This window comes from Paramisgurnus dabryanus, chromosome 22 (assembly GCF_030506205.2).
Source record: "Paramisgurnus dabryanus chromosome 22, PD_genome_1.1, whole genome shotgun sequence".
NCBI classification, from domain to species: Eukaryota; Metazoa; Chordata; class Actinopteri; order Cypriniformes; family Cobitidae; genus Paramisgurnus; species Paramisgurnus dabryanus.
Genome location: NC_133358.1, coordinates 14,771,451 through 14,795,615, shown reverse-complemented (window position 1 = coordinate 14,795,615; position 24,165 = coordinate 14,771,451). Strand labels below are relative to the sequence as shown.

General features: G+C 38.2%; 1 protein-coding gene across 8 annotated transcripts in view; it reads right to left on the bottom strand.

Moving 5' to 3' along the window:
- asap1b (ArfGAP with SH3 domain, ankyrin repeat and PH domain 1b) overlaps positions 1-24,165 on the bottom strand; it is a 79,640-nt gene that overhangs the window by 1,550 nt on the left and 53,925 nt on the right. For 2 of the 8 annotated variants that reach the window (XM_065294874.2, XM_065294881.2), the window contains 18 exons: positions 22,429-22,515; positions 21,737-21,840; positions 21,536-21,605; positions 19,831-19,918; positions 19,540-19,588; positions 16,368-16,531; positions 12,627-12,760; positions 12,165-12,256; positions 11,871-12,057; positions 9,511-9,596; positions 6,675-6,790; positions 6,339-6,406; positions 6,137-6,244; positions 5,826-6,051; positions 3,292-3,456; positions 2,497-2,575; positions 1,700-1,758; positions 47-558 (listed from right to left, as the gene is read on the bottom strand). In XM_065294874.2, the coding sequence (XP_065150946.1) occupies positions 47-558; positions 1,700-1,758; positions 2,497-2,575; positions 3,292-3,456; positions 5,826-6,051; positions 6,137-6,244; positions 6,339-6,406; positions 6,675-6,790; positions 9,511-9,596; positions 11,871-12,057; positions 12,165-12,256; positions 12,627-12,760; positions 16,368-16,531; positions 19,540-19,588; positions 19,831-19,918; positions 21,536-21,605; positions 21,737-21,840; positions 22,429-22,515 (2,394 nt within the window). Of the gene's footprint in view, positions 1-46; positions 559-1,699; positions 1,759-2,496; positions 2,576-3,291; positions 3,457-5,445; positions 5,515-5,825; positions 6,052-6,136; positions 6,245-6,338; positions 6,407-6,674; positions 6,791-9,510; positions 9,597-11,870; positions 12,058-12,164; positions 12,257-12,626; positions 12,761-16,367; positions 16,532-19,539; positions 19,589-19,830; positions 19,919-21,535; positions 21,606-21,736; positions 21,841-22,428; positions 22,516-24,165 lie in introns of all 8 variants that reach the window. The other 6 variants (XM_065294882.2, XM_065294877.2, XM_065294878.2 and 3 more) reach the window with 6 other exon arrangements.

Here is a 24,165-nt window from a genome sequence, read left to right as displayed (position 1 = left end):
ATTCCAAAAAGTACTCATCCAAAGCCCCCCTGACGAAAATTCTCACCGGATTGATTTTCCTTGGTAACGGTACCGGTGTGTCATGCGCAGAGGTTGGACTTCCGTTGGTGTCTTCACTAGCCATGACCGGTTGAGGAGGTGACACATCTTCTTCAAGAATCACTGTTGGAGTATCTGATGGTTGAGGCTTGGGGGCAACTTCACCGGGGGGAGGTTTATGTACAACTTCACTGGTTACAGGTTTGGGAGGAGAGATGTCAGTCAGGTTGGGTTTGGGCGGGAGGTCTTTCAGCTGAGGTTTAGGGGGCAGATCACCCAGCTGGGGTTTAGGAGGAAGGTCTGACAGCTGAGGTTTACGAGGTAGTTCTCCTGGTTTGGGGGGTAATTCTGAAGGCTGGGGTTTAGGAGGTACGTCTGCAGGTTGAGGTCTGTCGGCTAACGGGATTTTCGGTGCGGCGTCACAACTTTGCAGATTTTTCTGGAACACGATCGCCTCGGGAGGCTGGTTGGTTTTATCCATAGATGGGTGATGGATGGTGTCGATCTTGCGCAAAGCAACTAATAACAAAAAGCATGTCAGAAGTAAGTCTTTAACACATTGGCGCCAGGACTAAGCCTTAGTTTAATTAGGAAATATAACTAGTTTTAACAAACATGCCTTACTAAATCATTACTTTTGTGCATTTTGAAGCAAAAGAGAGGGCACTGATGTATTTTAAGATATGTCAGTGCAAGTTGTTTTCAGTTTGGACAGCTCTTACATTTATTTTAGTCTAGGACTAATCTAATCCCTGTGCGGCAAACCACCCCATAGTGTCTTTATTTAATCCTCTCTTACATTTAATTTCTATTCTACGTTTCTGGGTCACTACAGTTATGTAAAACAAATAAGGAAATATTGCCTTCATTACTGTAAGCTTATACCAGGTCGCATGGGAAAGTAAAGCAAACTAAGACCTGTATTAGTTTGACGCCTAACAATAGAGAGGAAATTCAAAGCAAATATTATTTTATATGCACAACGTCTGTATTTTTTTTAGCTTGCCTGACATGACCGACACTGCTACCAAAATACATTACAAGTGATTTCTTCCACTATATTAATTAAGTTAACTTTTAAAAATTAATTTATGCAAACAATTTCTTAACATTTGTGGTAGAATGTATTACTAAATTATTTCTAATCCCACATTACCTCAAGATAGTCTACAATTGTAACATTCAATCCTATTGTATGTATTAATAAGTCCCTCCAGAAAAACGCGGTTGTGTGATCACATGATTCAATGCATAATCAGCCAAAGTACGCATATTTATTCAGTGGCCGCATTTCACACTTTCGCAGCATAAATTGCAGATTTCATAATCCCTGCATTTTCGTAGCAAAAATCACATATATCTTAGCAGAAAGCTGAAAAATGTTGCATTTACTTCACACAAGCGCAGTCATGTCCCCTGTTGCCATGGGAACGTTATGAAAAGACGTGATTATGTGACGTGAACATCACTGAAAAGATGCAAACAGTTTTTGCAAGTTCCCGCAATTTTATCGCATAAAATTGCATAAATATCCTGCATATAAGAAAACGTGCCACAAGATCAAGGATTTTTGCCCTCAAAAATCACAAAAAAAAAAACCTGCGTTTTTCTGGAAGAACTGATAAATGTAATGTTCGCATGTAGAAAGTGTGTCACTTACCCTTCTGAGGTAGTTTGGGAAGAACCCGTGGTCCAAGTGTGGGTTTATTGGTGTTAAGACTAGAATTAAAATAAACAACATATGTTTCAAATCAGCATCTGACAGCATCACATGTCGGAAACCATTTTGCATTTTCAAATTTCATACATTGTTGGATATATTGACATGAAAAATGAAATACCGAATGTGACCCTGGACCACAAAACCAGTCATAAGGATCAATTATTTTTCAATGATGTATGGTTTGTTAGGATAGGACAATATTTGGCCGAGATACAAATTCAGGAATAAATATGAAATATCTAAATATTAAGAAAATCACCTTTAAAGTTGTCCAAATGCAGTCCTTAGCAACACATATTACTAATGATTAATACATTTTTTTTTAAATATATTTATTTACTGTAAGAAATTTACAATGGAATACGATTTTTGACATAAAAAATGACAATTTTGACCCATATCAATTTTTGGTTATTGCTACAGATAAACCTGTGCTACTTATGAGTGGTTTTGTGGTCCAGGGTCACAAATATAAAATTGCAGTCTGATTTTGGTGACCTTTCATTAATGCACTTGCACTTCTAAATATAACTCCCATATGCTTCATAAAACGTACAATTGGTAGAGCATTGCGTGAACTACACAAAGGTCTTGGGCTCAATTCCCAAAAATAAAAATGTATGTTGAAAGCACTGTAAGTCGTTTTGGATAAAACTTTTTTCCGAATGCATACATGTAATCGAATTAGACGTTTTGGTTTATTTTTATGTGCTTGTGATGGGAAGATGCTTTACCTTTGCTGATGTGGGATTCCCTCAAATCTGTTTGATGCAGGAGACATCTTGTTGACAGGTGGCGGTGTTGAATCGCTTCCTAAATAGATTGGATTGTCAGAGAGTATTACATTATACCAAATATCTAAGCATCCTACCAAATTACCTTATTTCTGAAAATATATCTTATTATTAATTTTTAAATTAGGCTGTGATATTACAGGGCTAACACATCAGAAATAGGCCATGCACAATAATGGCTTACAAGAGCTCTTTTGCTTATTTTTTTTTAAATAACCAACATTGAAATGGGACCCGATAACAGTATTCTGCCATGCCCAAACATATTAAGCATCATGCACATCACTGGGGTAGGTTAGGGTTAATGCTTAATGCAGATGTCAGAATGAGATCATTAGGCTGAGCGTTTCATTGACAACATTGTCCTCTCAATATCATAAAAATATTATAATGTGTAACATATAATGACAACAGGGAATGAATGTGATGCCAAAGGTTTTGTAATATTTAAATACTCCACGATCTTGTGTTATTGTTAAGCTAAGAACTGCTATTTAAGTTCATGCAAAGACCATCACTGCTTATCATAATGTCCTTTAAAATCATTTGAATTGAGATTTCCTCCAAAACCAGCTTAAATTAAACTAAACTAAAATAATATCAAATTATGCCACATCTCATTGATTTGATTGAATAAAGTTGAATCTATAAAACAGAAACTGTAGTTTAATGAAAAACAGGTGCTTTAAACGAAAAACAAAATAAACTGGTGGTACTTCAGGTACAGTAGCCCACCTTTACAGGGCACGGTGTATGAGAGCGAGGTGGGGGGGTCAGACAATGTGCGTTTGTGTCCAGGGGGAGGGGGTGGGGGTCTCTTCTTAGACAGGGTGGAGCTGCCACAATTGGGGGTCTGCGAGGAAGGGGCGAGGGTGGAGGGTGTCGAATTCGAGGGAGTGGCTGGAGGGAGAACAAACACAAACAACGACGTGCAATGATGTCATAGGGAAGTATGGTTAATGTTTGTTTAACATGGAGTGGAGGATGAAGAAGGAAAACTGAAAAGAAATAAAGAAAAGAAAAAAGTGGGGTATAGAGGGAACCACATGAAAGGAATGACAAAGACAATTTACAATTTAAGGAAAGAGAAAATGAAAGAGTGTATCAATTATGTGTTGTACATTTCAAACACATTCGCTTTGACCAGTAGGAGGACAGCATTGTAAGAAGAACAGCCAACGAAAAGCTCAGTCAGAGTAAACAAGGAAAGGTTTGTGTTGTGATGCTACACTCTCAAAAAAAGTAAAACGTTTTTAAAAGGTTATAATATGTACCATTTAGGTACAATTTAGGTACAAAAGTGTACTTTTTGAAGAAGTACCACCCCCCCAGTGACAACTTTTGTACAGTTATGTACCTTTTTTTCTAAGAGTGTAAGAAAAAACAAAATGCAACAAGTTGTTATCAAGCAAAGCAACCATCATACTTTGTTAGTAGTAAAACCTAGGGTATGCTTTGTTTTTATGCCCTTTATTGCACATGACTGAGCATTGCAGCCCTTTAAAATACAATCCACTACTGTAGCTTATTCCCATAAGGATGACTTCAACGTAATGCATGCACACATTTACATGTCTGTGCAAACTTTACTTATTATTAAATTGACAATTTAAAACATAACACATGCACAACATAAAACAGAAAAACAAAGTATACCCCAGCCTGAACTCTTGCCCAACTAGTCAACTATTTATTTACTACATAGAAGAAATGTAGCAGTAGAAATCACAGCTTGCATACCAAAATTCATAAATCGAGTGAAAATTAAGCATTTTAGCTGTGTTAGTGACCACAATGTAGCGGTGAAGTGTTAAGAGATTAAGCATTAACCTCACAAATAACATGCCAAAGATTAAATTTACACATAATATTTGTAGAAAGTAATTGGAAATAAAAAGAAAAAAAAGTGCATAGCTGTCAACAAAAACCCAAAACATAATACAATATGTTGATGTCTTTCTTTGTTCAGTTAAGAAGAAATTATGTTGTTTTAGGAAAACATTCCAGGATTTTTCTCATTTTAATGGACTTTAATGGACCCCAACATGTAACAGTTTTAATGCAGTTTAAAATTGCAGTTTCAAAGGACTCTAAACGATCCCAAATGAGGCATAAGGGTCTTATCTAGCAAAATGATTGTCATTTTTGGCATAAAAATATGCACTTTTAAACCACAACTTCTCTTCTTCCTCCGGCTGTGTGACGAGCCAGCGTGCCCTCACGTAATTGCGTAATGACATCGAAAGGTCACGTGTTACATGTATGGAACGCACATTTACAGGCAATTTTAAACAATAAACTGACACAAAGACATAAATTTGTATCATTCCTCATAAAACAACGTCAGAACGGTCCTCTTTCTCCACACTTGTAAACACTGGGGCGTAGTTTCGCATACGTCATCCGTGACCTCTTGACGTGATGACGTATTACGTGAGGTCGCGCTGGCGCATCACACGACCGGAGAAAGACGAGAAGTTGTGGTTTAAAAGTGCAAAATGACAATCGTTTTGGTAGATAAGACCCTTATGCCTCTTTTGAGATAGTTTAGAGTCTTTTGAAACTGCAATTGTAAACTGCATTAAAACTGTTAAGTGTTGGGGTCCATTAAAATGAGAAAAATCCTGTAATTTTTTCCTTAAAATTATTTTCAACTGAAAAAAGAAAGACATGAACATTTTGGATGACATGGTGGTGAGTAAATTATCTGGATTTTTTTTAAGAAAATGGACTTAATTTTTTAATGGCAGTAAAACTATTTAATATAATGTAAACATTTATTTTATGGTAAAATATGACCCAGGCATGTACTCGACACAAAGAAAGTCACAGAATGAGGTCATAAAGCAAATGGGAGGAGTTTATGCAAATAAAGTAGCAGATAATCACTGATGTATTGTCGAGTGCTAGCCAGAGTAGCATAGTGTGAATGAGAACCAAGAAAAGCCAAAGGAGGAGCTGCATAGAAGAGAAGAGAGAAAAGATTGAAAGAAAAACAAAGTGATAAAGATGGATGTCATTTACATTTGCATATAACCAGAAAATCATTTGAAAGTCAAATCATGAGAAACCATAAACCAATTAAGTCTTAAATAGTAAACCAAACTATGCAAGGTAAGTGATGTAAACATTTTCTACTTAGACCCACTGAGTAGGCTTATACTGTAATGATTTACCTAAATTATTATAACCTATTGAATTTGTTTGACATTAAAAAGTGTGGTAAAAGACACGTGACTGGCTCTGAGAGTTTTGGGTTTCTGGGTTACCTTTGCCTGCATTCCTTGGGGGAAGAGGCGGAGCATCAGAGACAGGGGAGGAGGGGCAGTCGGTGGACACACTATACATCTGATTGGTCAGCGCAGTGTACGAGAGACGTTGCTTGTCACGGTGACTAACGAAACTAGGCAGAGAGAGCTTGTCATGAGGAGAGAGACTGGACGAGTGACAGAAGCTCTGCGGCCGAGGAGAGCGGTCCTTCTTAATGGGACTCGGCTGGGAATAAGAATAAAAAAGCATTTCTGTGAATCACGTGTTATGGGAAAAAAATATAAAAATGTGAGTGTGGGTAACGCCTCACTTTGTAATCCAGGTCATCGTCGCTTTCGTCAAGTTCCTCCAGTCTGAGATTCCATTCGTATTCCACATGGACTTTCAGATTAAACTTTCCTGCAGCAGCCTGTGCAAGCTGAAGCAAACAATCACACAAATATGAGTCAGATTACTTCTTTTTTAAGTATCCGTTAACCTCCACAGGTTCATATTAACCAGAAATTACTCACTGCTTCCTCAGATTGGGTGATCTTCATCATCCTTGCCAAATCCAGCGCTGTCTCTCCATTCTGATTGGCTGAAATGCACAGTAAGGGCATCAGACACGAGTCAGACTATATTAATATCTGCGTGAAGCACAATGTTATGTTTGTGGGAAAACTTGTAAAAGTGATGCAGGCCAAGTCTTCACAAACCAATCTTAAGTAAGATGCAAGAAGTTCATGCTAGATAAATATATTGGTAACACTTTACAATAAGGTAGTTTTAACATTAGTAAATGCATTAGCTAACATGAACAATATAGTCTATAGTCTGTTCATCTATATGTGTTTTGAGAGACTCACTGATATCAGTAGCTGGTTTGCCCCTCAGCAGCAGTTTCAGACATTCATGTTTCTCATACAAACAGCAGTAATGCAGCGCTGTGTTCCCTCTCTCTGTTTGTTTATCCAGATTTCCACTGAAGACAAAAATACATATTAAAATGATTCATATTAATGCTCTGTACTATCCCAAGACACACCTTCTTTAATAGCACATTTATTCAAAACGCTAACACTGTGACACTAACAAGATTTTTACTTTCTAACTTTCGTGATCCACATTAATTTAGGTTGGCAGTGAGCAAACAACGTGCTGGGGAAAGAGCGCTCGACCTCATTCTGTTCACCTAGTGGGAATCAGCGAGAACGGCTACACATCTACAGTAGTGAATCCCAATTCTGTATGTAAAACCTCATAGCACCGACCCAGATTCATGCTCACATTGAACAAATTCACCATAAGGTTTATTCTGCAGTTCTGTTGCTACCCACAGATTTAATTTTATGCAAAATTAGTGGCAGCATGTTAAAGGTTTTGGGTTTGATTCCCAGAAAACACACACATTGATAAAATGCACTGCATAACCTGAATGCACTGCAAGTTGCTTTGGATAAAAGCATTTGCCAAATGCATAAATGTAAATGCTTGGAAAACAGATAGTTTTAATATTCGAATAGGATGAGATACTTTCAAAATAAAATGTAAATAAACGGATAGGTACATATTAAAGGGTTTGTTCGGCTATAAATGATATTAACTCTTTCCCCGCCCGTCAATTAGGAGAAAACGCTTCCCTGCCAATTTCCAGCTGTCCGCAACTTATACAACCCGGAAGTAGCGTCTCACGTGAAAGAGAAAGAACTTGTATGTTTTAAAGATCACTCTATCAAAAGTCCTTCACAAAAATGGAATTATCTCAGCTTTTTGCTCAAAATTTGGTGTTTTTGAAGAAACCTACACATATTTGAGAGGTGAAAAAAAGAGAACAAATGAAGGTATGATGTAATGCGTGTCCATAGACTGTAAAAAAAAGATGGACGACGCGACTTCGGCTCCCACCATTGTAATGAATTGAAGCCAAAAATGTCCGACCACGGTCGCCGCCATGTTACGTAAAAACGTCAGTTTGGAGCCAAGGCATGCGCAGAAGGAATCGTCCCTGGAGCCAGAGGCGGAGCCGTGGTATCAAACTTCCGCCCAAACGCCCTCGCGACCAATTCAACCACGCCAATCATAACGTCACGCCCCGTTTCTAAAGCATCAAATTACATGCTAAAATGAAACTTACCACAATAATGAAGACTTGAACATATACCAGCGTGATAAAAACTACTTAAAAGGACCAAAACCATTTTTCGGAAACTTTTATTGGAAGTGTAAATATTTTTTTTATGTAGAGCAGAGTCCCATTCGTTTGAATGGAGAGGGCGGGGTTTATGACTTGTACTGCAGCCAACCACCAGGGGGCGATCAAAGAGCCAGAGGCTTCACTTTTCAAGGCTCATGAGGCACACCCATGCGTGTCGAGTACGCGAGACCCCATTTCGTTTGGCGGTGTGCACGTCAAATTTGTAACTTTGTGTGTGGCTTCGCAACCCAAGAAGCACAAGTTCCAGGCGAATATGGCCGAGCATTACATCTCATCATGCTGGCACCCAGTCTGTGCGTCGAGTATAAACACCTCCCCAAACGGACGAGGTGCGCGCGCAGTCAGTGGACGCTCGCGCTGTGGAGCCAGATGAAAGTACAGCCCTGTCGCAAATGGTGCACTTCATGTGGACTTTCGGTCTTGTGGCCTTAAATGGCGTGTGCTCGCAAAGTCTATGAGTCCGTAGGGTGTCCCATCTGTCATTTTTATGCTCAAAAGTGTGCTCATCAGCGCCCCCTTTGCACCCTTGATGCGGTCATCGGCGGAGCCTGCACTGCAGCAGGCTTCGCGCACTTTACCAACCCAGAAGTCCTTGCGAAAGAGCAATCAGACCAATCAGACGACGGAAGGGAGGAGTTCACACTGATGGGTAACTTCTCTTCCTATTTCCGGCGTGACGCCCGAGTCTGTCCCAAAATACGACTCCAGTGTGCATAGGGTCCCTAAAGTCTGCACTACATTATGTCATCAAAGTGTGGAGGTCCACAAGTCCGGAGTGTGCCATTTGGGACAGGACCCATACAGGTAACATACGGGCAAGTGGCTACATTACGCATGCGTCGAACCGTGCGACACACACACGCTCCGAACCAAGACAAGTGAACCGAATGGTTTGGATGTTTTTGCATGTACCGTGCCACCCCTATATGGGACACAGAGCGGAGGTATAAGACCACTAAAATATGCAGTTTGTTTAAATGACTGATATGTATAGGTTTCTACTATTTGATGTGCACGGAGAGGTATGCTGTTCAAAGCAACGAGGACCCCAGCTCTAAAGGTTCAAAAGCAGCAACACACAAAAAAAACGATTATTCTGGGAAGGATGTTACTTCATCACTGTTTCCCATCTGCTGACATTTCTCTTTTAAGCCAAACCTGGCTAAAATAGATTGATGGTGCTGTTTTCCTGTTCCACTTTTCAGGGAAATCAAATAATTATTATTTACTAGGAAGTTGTCCAAGTATAGTTCTGGCCTGATCTAAACTTCTAACGCTGTTATGTAAGCTTTAATCCACACCGCAAAGAGGAAACTGAGCTAAAGCTGAATCTAAATTACACCATTATTTGCAAAATAACCCTTTTAAAAGTACTCACACTCTTACGGCATACAAATGTATATGCACCAACTTTCATCCAAAAACAACCACAAGAAAACTGAAGATTTTCATGATACTTCCAGGACAACGTTTTGTTATATGTTTACCTGTTCTGGACAAGAAAATCGACCAGGTGCAGTGAAGTGTGGTTGGCTGTCCTCACGGCGTAGTGCAGTGCTGTCTCACCTGCTTCCTATAGGGGGCGACAACAGAAATTTTTAGAGAAATTGAATGTATTTATTAACACAGCATCTTCTGTCTTAACTCAAATGTTTTTGTAGCTCAACTGATAAAGCATAGCAAAGGCAAGGTCATGGGATCAATCGGACACAAACACTGATAAAAATTATAAAGTAGGTACGTACCAATACAAACTTTTTGTGCTGATACAGATATTCAATTACATAGATTGACATCTACTGATACCCTGCATCTGAAATTGCATTTTGTGACAGTAGGTACTGAATTAGATGAAGTATCCACTCATTGACCGTTAAAACGGTAGGTAGTTCATAATATGAATATGGATAATATGAATAAATGTGGACGTCCTACATCCAAGGTTCCCACACCTTAGTTAACTTCAAATTCAAGGACCTTTCAAGGACTTTCCAGGTCCAATACCCTCAAATTCAAGGACTAAATGTGGGGACACATTTCAAGTGAGAGCAAGGTTACATTGTGTTACCTTTTAAGATACATTGTTACAATTCCCTTTCGAGGGAACTTGCGCTGCGTCACTGCAGTGACACTTTGGGGACGCCTCCAGGGGTAAGTGCGTCTGAATGTGTATATCAAATTCAACCAATGGTGAAGCTTAACGACAAAGACAGGGTGACGCGAGAGCCAGGAAGTATATCGCTATCTGAAATATTGCCAAAGACGGCGTTACAGGGATGCAGGAATTATGGCAAGGGAGACACAGCGTATGCTTCCCTTCTCAGGGAACAACAGTTACTGTACATGTGTTACCCGAGACGTTTTCATTTCAAACACAACTTAAGCAAAAAAGCTTTTTGGTATGAATCAACATTCACATACAAAAGATATAAGCATTTAAAGCAAACAGTTTAGCACGTGTGCTTAAAAAGGCTAGAAATGTTATGATATTATCCTACACTACACAGAAAATAATATGGATGTTTTTTTTTTCAGAAATCTTCTTGCATAAAATAGATTCAAGCACTTTCAATGACCTGTCTCTATGTATGTATATTTTCAAAAACTTCCCAGGGCCTTTAATATTTTACCCCAGATTCACAAACTTTCAAGGATTTCAAGGACCCATGGGAACCCTGTACAAGGACTTTCCAGGTCCAATACCCTCAAATTCAAGGACTAAATGTGGGGACACATTTCAAGTGAGAGCAAGGTTACATCATGTTACCTTTTAAGATACATTGTTACAGTTCTCTTTCGAGGGAACTCGCGCTGCGTCACTGCGGTAACACTTTGGGTACACTTCCAGGGGTAAGTGCGTCTGAATGTGTATATCAAATTTAACCAATGGTGAGGTTTAACGACAAAGACAAAGCTGTTTCAGCTGATGTCCAATAGTGAGAAAACATAAATGCTTTCATCTTCCAATAGCCTATAACAGTGTTCACCAATGCGGTTTGTAATTTTACAGTGTGGTGCATTTTCATGCAAAATTTTGCCCAATGCATGTGGGCAGTTTAAAAAATAACATCACCTTCATACCAACATATCAACTTGAATCCTAAATAATTATTACATGCTGACTATTCTGTTTAGCACAAAAGCATGCTGTACAACACAAGTTGAATTTATTGCAAATGCTGTTTCATACTGTCTTTTATTATGCATCATTAGAAATCTATGGGACATGAGGACAAGCAGTCAACAGATTTATGTGATCCTGATGTACTAATGATGATCCATTAAAAAGGCATTACCGATAGTGACTCTGCTGCAATAGACTACAGTGCATAAAAAGACTATCCAAAATCCATTAAGACGATCCATGTATTGTGGTCTGACGGAAGCTATATAATAAAAACTAAATGGAGTTAATTTGAGATGATGTGGATTCGCCTGCACCCACTTAGATTAAGCTACTCGCCCATGCCCCAGTTTTAAATCATTTGCTGAAGAAACTGGGAGAAGACTGATATGCACCAGACCCCGAAATCTGTGCTCATCACAGCCCCTGATGTGGACTTGAGTGTACATACACCGGCTCTGTGCCTCCAAATAATTTTGTTCCAGATTCACAAACAAGTTTGTGTAAACCATGTCAGTTATATTTAAACAGGTGAATAACAGTGGGCTTTTATTATCATTTATGCATTTGGCTATCAAGAATCGAACCCTTGACCTTGTGTTGTTAGCATTATGCTCTACCAGTTAAGCTACACAAACACAAAAGGCAATCTCTGTAACTCTTCATCTTATTATTTGTACTCAAACCATACTAGATGATTAATAATGTTAAGCCGTCACTCACCTGTCCTGATTCAGGAAGTGGTTCCATAAGCTCCACCCCCTCTGCATACACCTGGATGAGAGCTAGCAGGTCATGTGACCTGACCGCTTCATACAATTCACTCATCTTGGCAGCTGCTGAAGTGCAGGTTTTCCTTGCGAACTTATGATCAACATACTTTGCGTTTATGAACTCCTTACGGGCAGTCCTATAAACATCATATGAGAGAATAAAAGGATGAATATATTTAATGCTTTTTTTTATAAAAGATCGTATCAATAATAGATAGATCTTTTATGCATTTTATTTGCTTACATGTCACTAGCAGGAGTGGGTTTAGGAGATGGGCAGGGAAGATTCCCCTCCATTATTTCATTAAAACTACTGTTCCCCACATTCTTGGCCAGCTAAAAGGAGAAAGGAAATAAAATATATTTTTAAAATCTACTATGAAAAATATGTATAATATTTCACAAAATGTACAAAAGGGATCGAACATATGCGATTCTGTCTGTGAAATCCAAAGTCTCAATCTAATCTTATTTTAAGATATTAATGACCTTACTCAGTCAATATTAAAGATATCAAGGTTATTTTTCACACAATGCTCTTTACATTATGTAGAATGATTTTATGAAAAAGCAAAATAACTTTAGGTGAGTTCATCACATATCTTTAATAAAAAAAAAGATTATGTTATCTAAAAATTATTCAAATTTATTAACATTTATACTTAAATGTGTTTTATATTATAAATATTTGAGCAGACAAACACACCAAGAGTTCAGCGGTTCCCAGTTTGTCCAACTCCATGGACTGGATTCGTGAGATATGGACACCCATCTCCCTGTGAATGCCCGAACACTCGATGCACGTCAGAATTCCCAGATTAGTCGACAACCATTTTGGATCTGATGACAACAAAACATCAAATTACAGAAAATCCTACACATTTAATTGGTTTGCTTTTATGATGTCACCACTAGGGGTCCTCATCAGACTTGCGTTTCAATTTCAGTTCCTGAACCTGTGGTGTTAAATATCATGTTAGCATTATTCCAAGCGTGCAGCTGGATTGGGAATGTTATCACAAACATGCAGACACTGTCAGATCAGTGTTTGTGTGAGAAGATGAGATGTTTGTATTTGTAATGCTGACAGGCGTCTCTGTGCAAGTAACAGAAAAGCTCCATTAGGATCAGGGAAATCTCCGGAGCTGAACCAGTGACAGGGTGAGAAAGATAAGAGTATACACACGCACGACAGATAAATACACAGACATCTTCTCCAACAGTTCCCACTGCACGCTCACTAAAACCCAGAGTCTATTTCTCTGTATTTTCTTCACATTTAATGCAGGCGTCAAACACATTCATTTCACTGTTTAATAAACCCAAGTCGTCGCTCTGCAATCTGCTTTCATACAGATGACTTATTTGTGTTAAAACGACTAAAAAAAAGCAAAAACGCCCCTGGGACCTTTCCAATGTCTCATCTACTTCCAATGAGTGCAAACAATGAACGAGTGAGAAAGACTGAATAATTCCCAGCAGCCGCCCTATTGAAGCATTCAGCGCATGATCCATTTACATAAGACAGTGATGTAAGAGCCCTTGACTCGACTCTACTGATGCTGCTGGCAATCAGAGAGAGAGAGAGAGAGAGAGAGAGAGAGATGGAAATAAAGAAATAAAAAAGAGAGACAGATTGTGGGCTGACAATATGTAGAGCAGGGAGAGAGAGCACAGAACAGAGAGAGAGAGAGAGAGAGACTAGAGAAAGATGGTTAAAAAGGACAAAAAACAGCTACCTTATTGTGGTGTTAGCAAAGCCAAGGTCATGGGGTCGATCCCCAGGGAACATACAGTACTGATATCAAACTGTTTAGATTGTATGCAGTTTGGATAAAAGCGTCTGCAAAATGCATTAATGTAAATGTTAAGAAATTACGATAAATTGGCAATAAGATATTTCCATAAACGATTGTAAGCACACAGCTGAGTACTCATTGACTTAACTGTGTGCTTACCATCATTTATAAAAAAAAAAAGTTATTTTTTGTCCAACAGAATAAAGAAACTCATACAGGTTTAAACAACATGAGGGTGCATAAATGATGACAGTATTTTAATTTTTGAGTGAACTATCCCTTTAATATTAGCTATAGAAAATTGAATTCTTGCTGGTTGCCAAACCTCTCTTTGTACAGCGATCCAGCCATCTCACAACATAAAAACTTGATGATCCACCCGGAAAAAGACAATCCTTCGCTATACCTTTAAAGGAATATTCCATTTTCTTAAAAGAAAAATCCAGATAATTTACTCACCACCATGTCATCCAATATGTTGATGTCTTTCTTTGTTCAGTCGAGAAGAAATTATGTTTTTTGAGGAAAACATTGCAGGATTTTTCTCATTTTAATGGACTTTAATAGAACCCAACACTTAATACTTAACTCAACACTTAACAGTTTTTTTAACGGAGTTTCAACGGACTATAAATGATCCCAAACGAGGCATAAGAGTCTTATCTAGCGAAACGATTTTCATTTTTGACAAGAAAAATAAAAAAATGCTCTTTTAAACCACAACTTTTCGTCTAGGTCCGGTCCAGCGTGACCTAACGTAAATGCGTAGTGACGTAGGGAGGTCACGTGTTATAAAACGCACATTTGCGGACCATTGTAAACAATAAACTGACACAAAGACATTAATTAGTATCATTCGACATACAACAACGTAGGAACGGTCCTCTTTCAACACACTTATAAACACTGGGGCGGAGTTTCGCGTTCGTCCTCTGTGGCCTCTTGACGTCATGACGTATTGTGTGGGGTCACGCTGACGTATCACGACCGGATCTAGACGAAAAGTTGTGGTTTAAAAGAGCATATTTTTTATTTTTCTTGTCAAAAATGACAATCGTTTCGCTAGATAAGACCCTTATGCCTCATTTGGGATCGTTTAGAGTCCTTTGAAACTCCGTTGAAATAAACTGTTAAGTGTTGAGTTAAGTATTAAATGTTGGGCTCTATTAAAGTCCATTAAAATGAGAAAAATCCTGGAAGTTTTCCTCAAAAAACATAATTTCTTCTCGACTGAACAAAGAAAGCCATCAACATTTTGGATGACATGGTGGTGAGTAAATTATCTGGATTTTTCTTTTAAGAAAATTGACTATTCCTTTAACTTTGGGCCAGGCGTGTCAACACACGTCCATATAATGTCTTCTGAAACCATAAAAATGCGTTAAGGGCACCTATTACACAAAATCCACTATACAATGAACCACCCCCTGTCTTTGAATCCCCATTAAACCAAAGCAGTCTCATTAGACATGCTGTTTTGATTCTCTTATCAATGTGAGGTCATATTGATAAAGCACCGCCCACCTAAGAGTCCTGCATTACCATAACTTTCACCCTCAGCAAGTTGTACTCTATCCACTAGATACTATTGTCTCACACTGTATGAATCCTAACTATTTTAACTGAAAGCGCTCACTGTCTGTTTGTAAGTGAGGAGTTGTAGCGCATAAGCATTTAAAGGTGCAGACATTAACTCTTTCCCCGCCAGCATTTTTCATGATTTTCACAAAAGTTTAATGCCTTCCAGAAAATGCTCCTTTTTAAATATATCAACATACAATATATGAAATAAACCCTCTGTTTCATCCTACCTTCATGCGTTCTGTTTTTATCACCTCTCAAAAATGTGTAGGTTTCATCACAAACACCAAATTTTGAGCAAAAAGCTGAGATAATTCAATTTTTGTGAAGGACTTTTGATAGAGATCAGATGCAGAGTGATCTTTAAAACATACACGGACATACAGCTGTTTGCCCTAAGGCAATACTTCCGGTTTTATAAGAATAGCGGTATTGCAGATTGACGAGATAACTCGTCAATGGTGGGGAAAGAGTTAAAACAGCGCGTTTTTGCTCAGACCTACATTTTGGACATGTTATAATAAATGATCCGTGGGGTATTTTGAGATTAAACTTCACAGACACATTCAAGACACACCTGAGACTTATATTACATCTTGTAAAAACTCCATAATAGGTGTCCTTTAAAAACAGCCTATCCACTTAAAATATTTTGCTTACTTTTTATACATTTAAACCCAAATGAAAAAAAAACAACTTTCTGCAGTTTTTGCTTGAAGGCTTGACAGCCACTAGTAATGTTTATGTTGCGAGAAAAACAAAATTTTCATCTGCATTTGTAACAAAGTTGGAAAAGTTATAGCATTTCGTCTTTTCAGATCCTTCACCATTTAAGAAATATTATAACCACAATACTGCACTTAAGGATGCCAATTTAAATAAGTTAAAAGCAAACACGAGAGTCCCATTTTGAGGAACTTCTGACACAAATAACAGAACAGAAGGAATGGGGACATTTTACTGGGGTTCTACAGAAACTCTCAAACCAAAAATATATTTCAAGTCTGAACCCTGCAAAACACGAGACATGGAGACTTACAAAAACCAATTATATGTACACAGCATACCTGGAGCTCCACAGTCACAACAGACTTCATTGCCCGGCATACGTAGCACGTCATCTATAATGGCTTTAGTGAGATCTTCCAGTCCATCATCTCCTCCGCTCTGCTCTCCTCTGAATGCCATGTTAAGCGCCTCCTCCTTATTGTTAGTTAACACTGAAATCCATCTGTAGAAGATAAAACATGTTAACAAACACCACGTTTTTCACCTTTTTGTTTCAGCCGTAAATCCCAAAGATGCATAAAGTGCATCAAATTTAAGTCGTTTTGTCATTCAGAATATTTTATTGCAAGTATTCCGGTCAACTTTCTCTGATTTCCCAAGAATGCTTTCTGCAAAGGACTTTCTTCACCCATTAAAGCGTACCAGCAATATGCTTCAACCGGCACAATAGCTAAATCCTAAACTAGCACTCAAGGCATTTTGTAAGACCCTCTCCATGACCTCCTTCATTATTCCCCTTGGCATTTATTCCTAATTCGGCAGATTTACACGAGGTGGGCAGATACACAATGTTTAAATGACGGACCAGGCGTCTGGCTCGCAGCCATGGAGTCATTTAAAAGACAGTCCAGTCAAAAGCAGTGTGAAAGGACAGTGAGATTGATGTATAAAGGGGTTGTAGGGTCTCATTCTGATCAGCCTCGGTGCTTTTAAGAGCCCTTTACAATGGCTGTTAAATGGCGGAGTAAGAAAGCGTTCACCTCACACCGCTGATGACAGTGATGAACAGCAGGGAACTCACAGTAGTGTGTGGTAGCGCTGGTACTGTGGTTAAGAAACTGCAGAAAAGCCTGCAATGTAGATGTTTTGATATTCGTGAGTGTGTGTTTGTGTCTAAAGGAGTCATGGAAATGTCACGTGTGGTCTCTGTGACCTCAATGAGCAATGGCCAACTTAAGACGAGTGCCGAGTGCCAATGCCACTTCACAGACTTTTCGCCACACAGACGCACAAAAGGCTTGAAGCAAATGGCTTGTCATCAATCTGTTATGAGCTCACTACAATTATTTTTAGAATGCTAATTTGCCATAAACGATTTTTTTAACTGGTCACAAAAGAGGAAAGTGGTATTTTGGTCACACAAAACTTTAACAGTTCCAGGCAGATTACTGCAATTGTGAGTAATTGTTCAAATTGCAGAGAGGAAATCCCACAATCAGCATATAAAACATTTCTTAGAGATTACTGCATTCACACAAAAATTCGATTATAGGGTCTGTGCATGTTATGGATATAGGAGACACAACTTTAAGAACTTTAATTTAAATCTCAATCATTTTAACCCTTATTCATGAGGATTATGCATTTATAGTTTTAAAAGTGTGATTATATTTTTCTAGCAGAAAAACAATGAGAAGTTTAATGAAATAAATAAAACACAATAAAGGAATAAAATATAGATGGGAAATGCAATATTTATCAATGTCATGCTCTTTAAGTATCCTAAAAAAAACATAACTGTGCTTTTGCTAATATTGTGCTGCCCAATTGCTTGTTACATACTGTATCAGATGTTAATACTAGTGATGCACCGATGTATCGGCCAATTTTTTATGATTTTGAAACCATCAGCATATCGGCAACATCACAAAAAAAGGCTGATACCGATTGTTTATTAATTAATAGTGTGAAGGCAATAAGTTGCATGTTTGTTGCAATATCCAGCATTTAAAAAAATAAACATTAACAAAATAATTAATTAAATGCTTCCCAAAACAAAATCAAATCTGTTCAAGTTATAGTTTTACAGTTATAGTAAATCACGTAGTTAATCACGTGAGAGATTATTCCTTCATGTGAGCCATGCAATCAAAGTAAGAGTATTTCGGGAAAATGTCTGCCGTCTGGGCTTTTTTATAAAAAAAAAAAAAAAAAAAAAAAATCGAAAATTTGTGCCTCACTTATTATGTTGGTCAGTTGAATGTTAAATTGATACAAACCATGTTCAGTAAAATGAATTTGATGCCGAAATAAACTAGCTAACAGGCCAACTGTATATTATTGTATACAAGTGTTTAATATCGGTATCGGCCAATAGTTTGCCCAAAAATCATATCGGTGCATCCCTAGTTCATACTGTATATAATCTGCTGTCGATTTATCGAAATTATCAAAATATTACAGATGTGCCACAATAGTTTGGAATAAATTAATCATTTTCATACTTCAAAAGTTTAAGTACAGTACACTCACAATTTTGGTAAAGAAACTGCCACACGAATGTTGGTGCAAGTATGCATGCTGACGTGTGAAAGGTTATCAACGATAAATGTATGTTTGTTAATTAATTTTCAGTTTTTAAATATATTTTTAAAAGTAAGTTCAAATGGATTTTTACCAACGCAAAGCATTATTTTATATCATATCGTAAATAACATTATTTAGAATGCAATATTTTGTTCACGTGTTAATTTTGTTAGGTGCAATATTTTAGAGGCATCTAGTGGTGAGGCAGTGAATTGCAACAACCGGTTCAGTCCACCGGGTGCCTATGATGAAGAATTTTTTATCCCTGGTGGGGACAAAATTTACCCCCCCATGATAAACGGTGATCAAATGTTCATATCAAGCCCTAAAATAAAGATAATTTAATATAAGTAAAAATGCTGCCAGGCAATAGTGCAAACAACAGCTTCCGACAGCAGGATTAGATTATGATCCTTTTTTAATCCATGCCAAGATTTTCCAAATGTCACCAAGCACCAATAGTCTATTTCAGCTTGAAAACAAGCAAATAATAAATGAAAAGAATTCCAAGCAGCATATCATCATATTTTAGAGGACGTCGCAAAACAAATCCATGAAATATTACTATCACTGGGATCGAGAGGAACTCCCAGGATGAGACAGGAAAGCCAAAAAGAAGTCAAAAGTCTGTTATGAAACAGACTATTTTTTTAGTCTGACGTCTTTATATTGTTATATTGAGAGTGCATTGATCTATATCAGGGGGGGGGGGTATCTTTTTGTTTTACTTGTTAATATGTTTTTGTATTGTTTAAAATATTAACATCCGTCAACCAATTCATGCAAATATTGCAGAACCCTGATCTATATACACCACTAAATGCACAGTTATGTATATTCTATTGCATTTCTTTCAAGAGATCCTTATAAAATTTACACATAAACAAATTTTAACAAACATTATCCCACAAAAAAAACTCTTACACAATAAACTCCTGCTCGTCCTCGGCCTGGAAGTGATATGTGCGATTATCTGAAACACATGACAAGTGAAATACTGTTTTTATGAAGACATAATGATTTCTAATTATACACAATAAGATAGTCATAAAGTCATAATTCATATTAAAGTTCAATTACACTTGATTTAAGGATGAACTGATCATGTTCTTCCAAGAATCGTTGCAGTAAAGTAAACAAACACATTTCACAAAGCTACTAAATCACTCATGTGGTCTCCCACAAGAAACTTGCCCTATGATTGTAGTTACTCACGGGAAATGAGGTCAAAGCATTTCCTGTCCTCAGTGCTGGGCTTCACCTGACATGTAAGCAGGTTGAGTTTGACTGGTTGCCTGTTTGACTGAAATGACACGGACAACAGAAGAAATACAAAAATACTTTCATATGCTTTCTATGACATATCAAAAACTGTTGTGATGAGCTTTTGCTAGAACATTCATTTAACATATTTAATCAAATGAATGGCATGATTACAAAATAATTGCATGCATGTATTTGCTGCAAGAAGATATGTGTGGTTTGGAGAGGTGTGTTGCCTGCAGTAGCATATGGGTCAGGGGGCATGAGCAAATGTGTTTGTTTTTAAAGAGCACCTATGGTCCGATTCACAATTTTATATTTCCGTTGTTGTGTAAGTGTGTATTAGTATGTTAACGATATGCAAAAGGTACAAAGTTATTGTTTCCAACGTAAATCTCTTTTCTTGGACTACAACAAGCACACGGATTGTAGGCAACAGTTTACTTCCTGGGCCTGTTGACGTGGACCAACATTATCATAATTCCTCCCGCTTTGACCGCCTGCAAGTTAACTCCTGTTAGCATTGCATTGTGACCGAATCTTTCAAACATGGTAATGAGCGTCATGTTTCCTGCTGACGTCAGAGGTATTCAGGCCAATCACAACGTACAGATTAGCTGACCAATCAGGGACACAGCGATTTTCAAATCAATGAGTTTTGTACAAAATCAGAGTGTTTGAGGAAGACAGGGAAATCTGGAGCTACAAAAATGTATGGTATGTGGAAAATAATGTGTTTTTTGAACCATAAACCACACAAACACATTGCATTATACCAAATACACAAAATAACGTTGTTTTTAGCAATGAAATAGGTGCAATTTAATAAAAAACCAACACGTTGTATTGGCAAACCTATAGTCTTAGGCCGCCATGCCTCCATTAGATCTGTTTTGGGAATGATATAGTGACCATATATAATTATTTTTAAGTCTCTCTATTATACAAGCAGTTAATAGAGGAAGTGTATATCGAGGGGTGAGAACCAGAGGGGTGTAAGTGACATTTATTTCACCCAAAATGTCACCTGCGCCCTTCTGGTTCTCACCCCTCGACATGCAGTATTATAAAAAAAATAACAAAATAGTGTTCAGTATTAGTGTGAGCACCACTAACACTTGAGCAATTGCAGAAACCCGTAAGCTCTCTAAAATCTAAATAAAATGAAATCCTAATTCTAATCTAATGTTTTTCTCAAAAGATGAGGTTACAAAATACAGACTTTTGCCTGAAGAAGCAATTTGGTTATGAAAATGTCTTATAATTTTGTGTAAATATTAGTAAATACGTATCACGAAACAAGGGTTGCAATATGGTGCGCTACATTGCGGTACTGTTATAGGGACACTTCACCCATTTGCATTAAGCTTTGTATAGTTAGAACCTCAATCATGTTTTTGAATGGTCGTGCATCATTTCCTCAGTTGCCTCTGAGACAGGAGAAATACTGATTTCAGTGTTGCACTTCCTTCTTTCAATGATGTAAAAATCATCATTTTGCATCATTGAAAGAAGAAAGTCCAATATCTTTGTTGAGGGGGTGAGACTACAAACACCCAAGTCCTTTCACTGTTAATGTCAGACCTCAGTTTAATAAAGCTGATAGCAGGAAGACACGTGTTCAAACCGAACATGTATGTGTGTGTGTGCTACTCACAGTGGCATGAGAGATGGTGAGGACTCCTCCTTTAACTGAACACTTCCTCCTCTGCCAGACCTTCCTCAACCTACAAACAAACAGTTGCACCTCTTGAAATGATTCATACATGTAAAACTCCAAATGTCCTGCTTACTTTTCACCATATATGTGAGAAAACGGTCTATAGTCAGCTAAGTATAGGTACAAGTGTGTGCATACCCATCACTCTTCTTCATCAGATATCCTTTCTTCTCACTGCCGAACTCTTTGTTACCCTGCAGCTGGTGCATGCTGTAACCGCCCTGTTTGCTCTGAGAGTCCTGCTCGAATATAAAAACACACACAGAAGCATATTTAAAATACACATGCACTGTATGCATTATACTGTATAATAAAAAACAACAACACACTTACAAACAATCAACCTAAAGAGTACACGAGATAAAAGATTTCTATTGTATGTGGATGCACACATGTCCATCACAAACACACAATGCATGCTGAAGATGCTGAACACTTACTCTTCTAGACTTCAATCCACACAGGCAGCGAAAAAAAGACACATTAGAGGGTGTGTGAAAGCTTGGCACATGATAAAAACTGATGGGAGTGTGTGTACCATGTGTTAAAGTATGGCTGAACCATCCCTAACCTAAATTATAAACCTCCCATCTGCATCTTCATGCTATCTATGATTTGCTCTTTTCTACATAAAATCAGCCTACATAATGTACAGTGTGTGAAAATATAACATTGATATCTTTAATATTGACTGGGAAAGATCATGCTAAAGAGTGAAATCAAACGTTGATGCTCCTTGATCTCATTATGAGACTTTCACAGACAGGGTCACATATTTGTTATCCTCTATACACGTATAGTATATGAGGAAAGTCTTGCTGTCCATTTACCTCCTTTTGGTCCAGCTGTAGAGATGATTTAATGAGATCCCTTAGCGCCGTGAGCTGTTTTTTCTCTTCATCCTGTGTTTGTTTAATCTAAAACCACAAAAGCAAACGTGTTACGCATAAAGACACAAGCATACATCTATGCAAACAAACTACAAAGGAAACTACAGTGCAACACTCACGCTGTGTCCAAACCAGGACAGGATAAAACGACAAGAGAAGAAAGATCTCTCGTTTAGGATTATATGTAATTTATGGGTTTGATTTCTCTGGAATTTTAGTGGGTTTGCTTTAAACTCTTTTCACCATCTCGAGATATCTCGTCAATTAAGAGAAAGCGCTTTCCTGAGGAGTTTTTACGGCAATCTATATTTCCGGTATTATGCACTAGGTGGTGCTCTTACCCAACTTGACATCCACCTTAGAAAGACTGTAAAAAAGATGGACGTAGTGTCCGTGACTTCACCCATAGGTTTGTTAAGATAGTTTTTGAAGTGGTGCTTGCCGTCACCATCTTGCGCGCATCACTCGCGGATATCCGAAATTGGGTAAAGAGGCGGGAAGTGGGTGAAGCTGAGGTGGCTGGTTGCTGAAACCACGCCTGCCTAGCTCGACTCTAGTGACATCAGTGGCAGTTCACCCGTCACTCAAGTGGCCACGCCCCTAATTATGCAGAAGTTTAAAGCTTAATGTAATTTAAACAGATGAGTTACAAAAAAATTCACCCCTTTCACAGTTGTCATGAAGGGCAAAATTAGCTATACAGACCAAAAATTACTTTAGTACCAGGCTGTAAACATATTATTTTCTACTGTAAAGTTGGCCATTTTAACATGGAGGTCTATGGGAATTGACTCCCTTTTGGAGCCAGCACTGTTTGGAATTCGCCCTCCGTCTGTGTGTGCGCACGTTTAAGGACACTCAGTAGTGCATACACGGAGAGACGCGTTTCAAAGGGGCTGTTTACACTTGGTATTAAGATGTGTTTTCATCGATCGGATCACAAGTGGACGAGAGAGACACATTGCGTTTACACCTGGTATTTAAATCCGTCTCTTTTGTTCACTTTCGACCCCTTCTGTCCTGAATACTGTGAGGGGACGGTCCGTGAGACGGTGGTGGGCGAGTCTCTCTGCTGTCATTCAAACGCGAACGGAGTAATTATGAGTTTATATGGACGCAAACTAATATTATGTCGGAGTCCGCTGCTTGTTTAGCAAGTAAACATGCTGCACAGTGTTTTGTACGTGTGTATGTAAGAGCTTTCTCTGAATTTTCAGCGCAATTGATGAAATAGGATCGCGCAACTTTCACGCTTTCAAAATGAAACTACGGAGAACACCCGCAGTAGTTTTATCAATAAAAGGCTAAAAATAGCGCTGGTTACCGTGTGTTCACGCCAGAAGTCAAAAAAAGACGTTAAACTTGTGTTTAATACCTCAGATTAGATAAATGGGCGGAGAGAAGGCGGTCGCGTGTGGCTGTTCGAACACATTCAACCACATATGCGTGCCGCAACTCCAAAGCGATCCGATCGAAAGTGGTTTCGACTACCTCTGGATGTGGTTGAAAGTGGTCGAAAGTGGACGCGTTCAAAACGTTTTGAACATCGTTTACACCTGGCATTAACGTCGTCCACTTGTGATCCGATCGACGAAAACGCATGTTAATGCCAAGTGTAAACAGCCTCAAAAAGCAAGCGAACATAAAATCTTTCTGTTCTTGTCAGGGCACATTCAA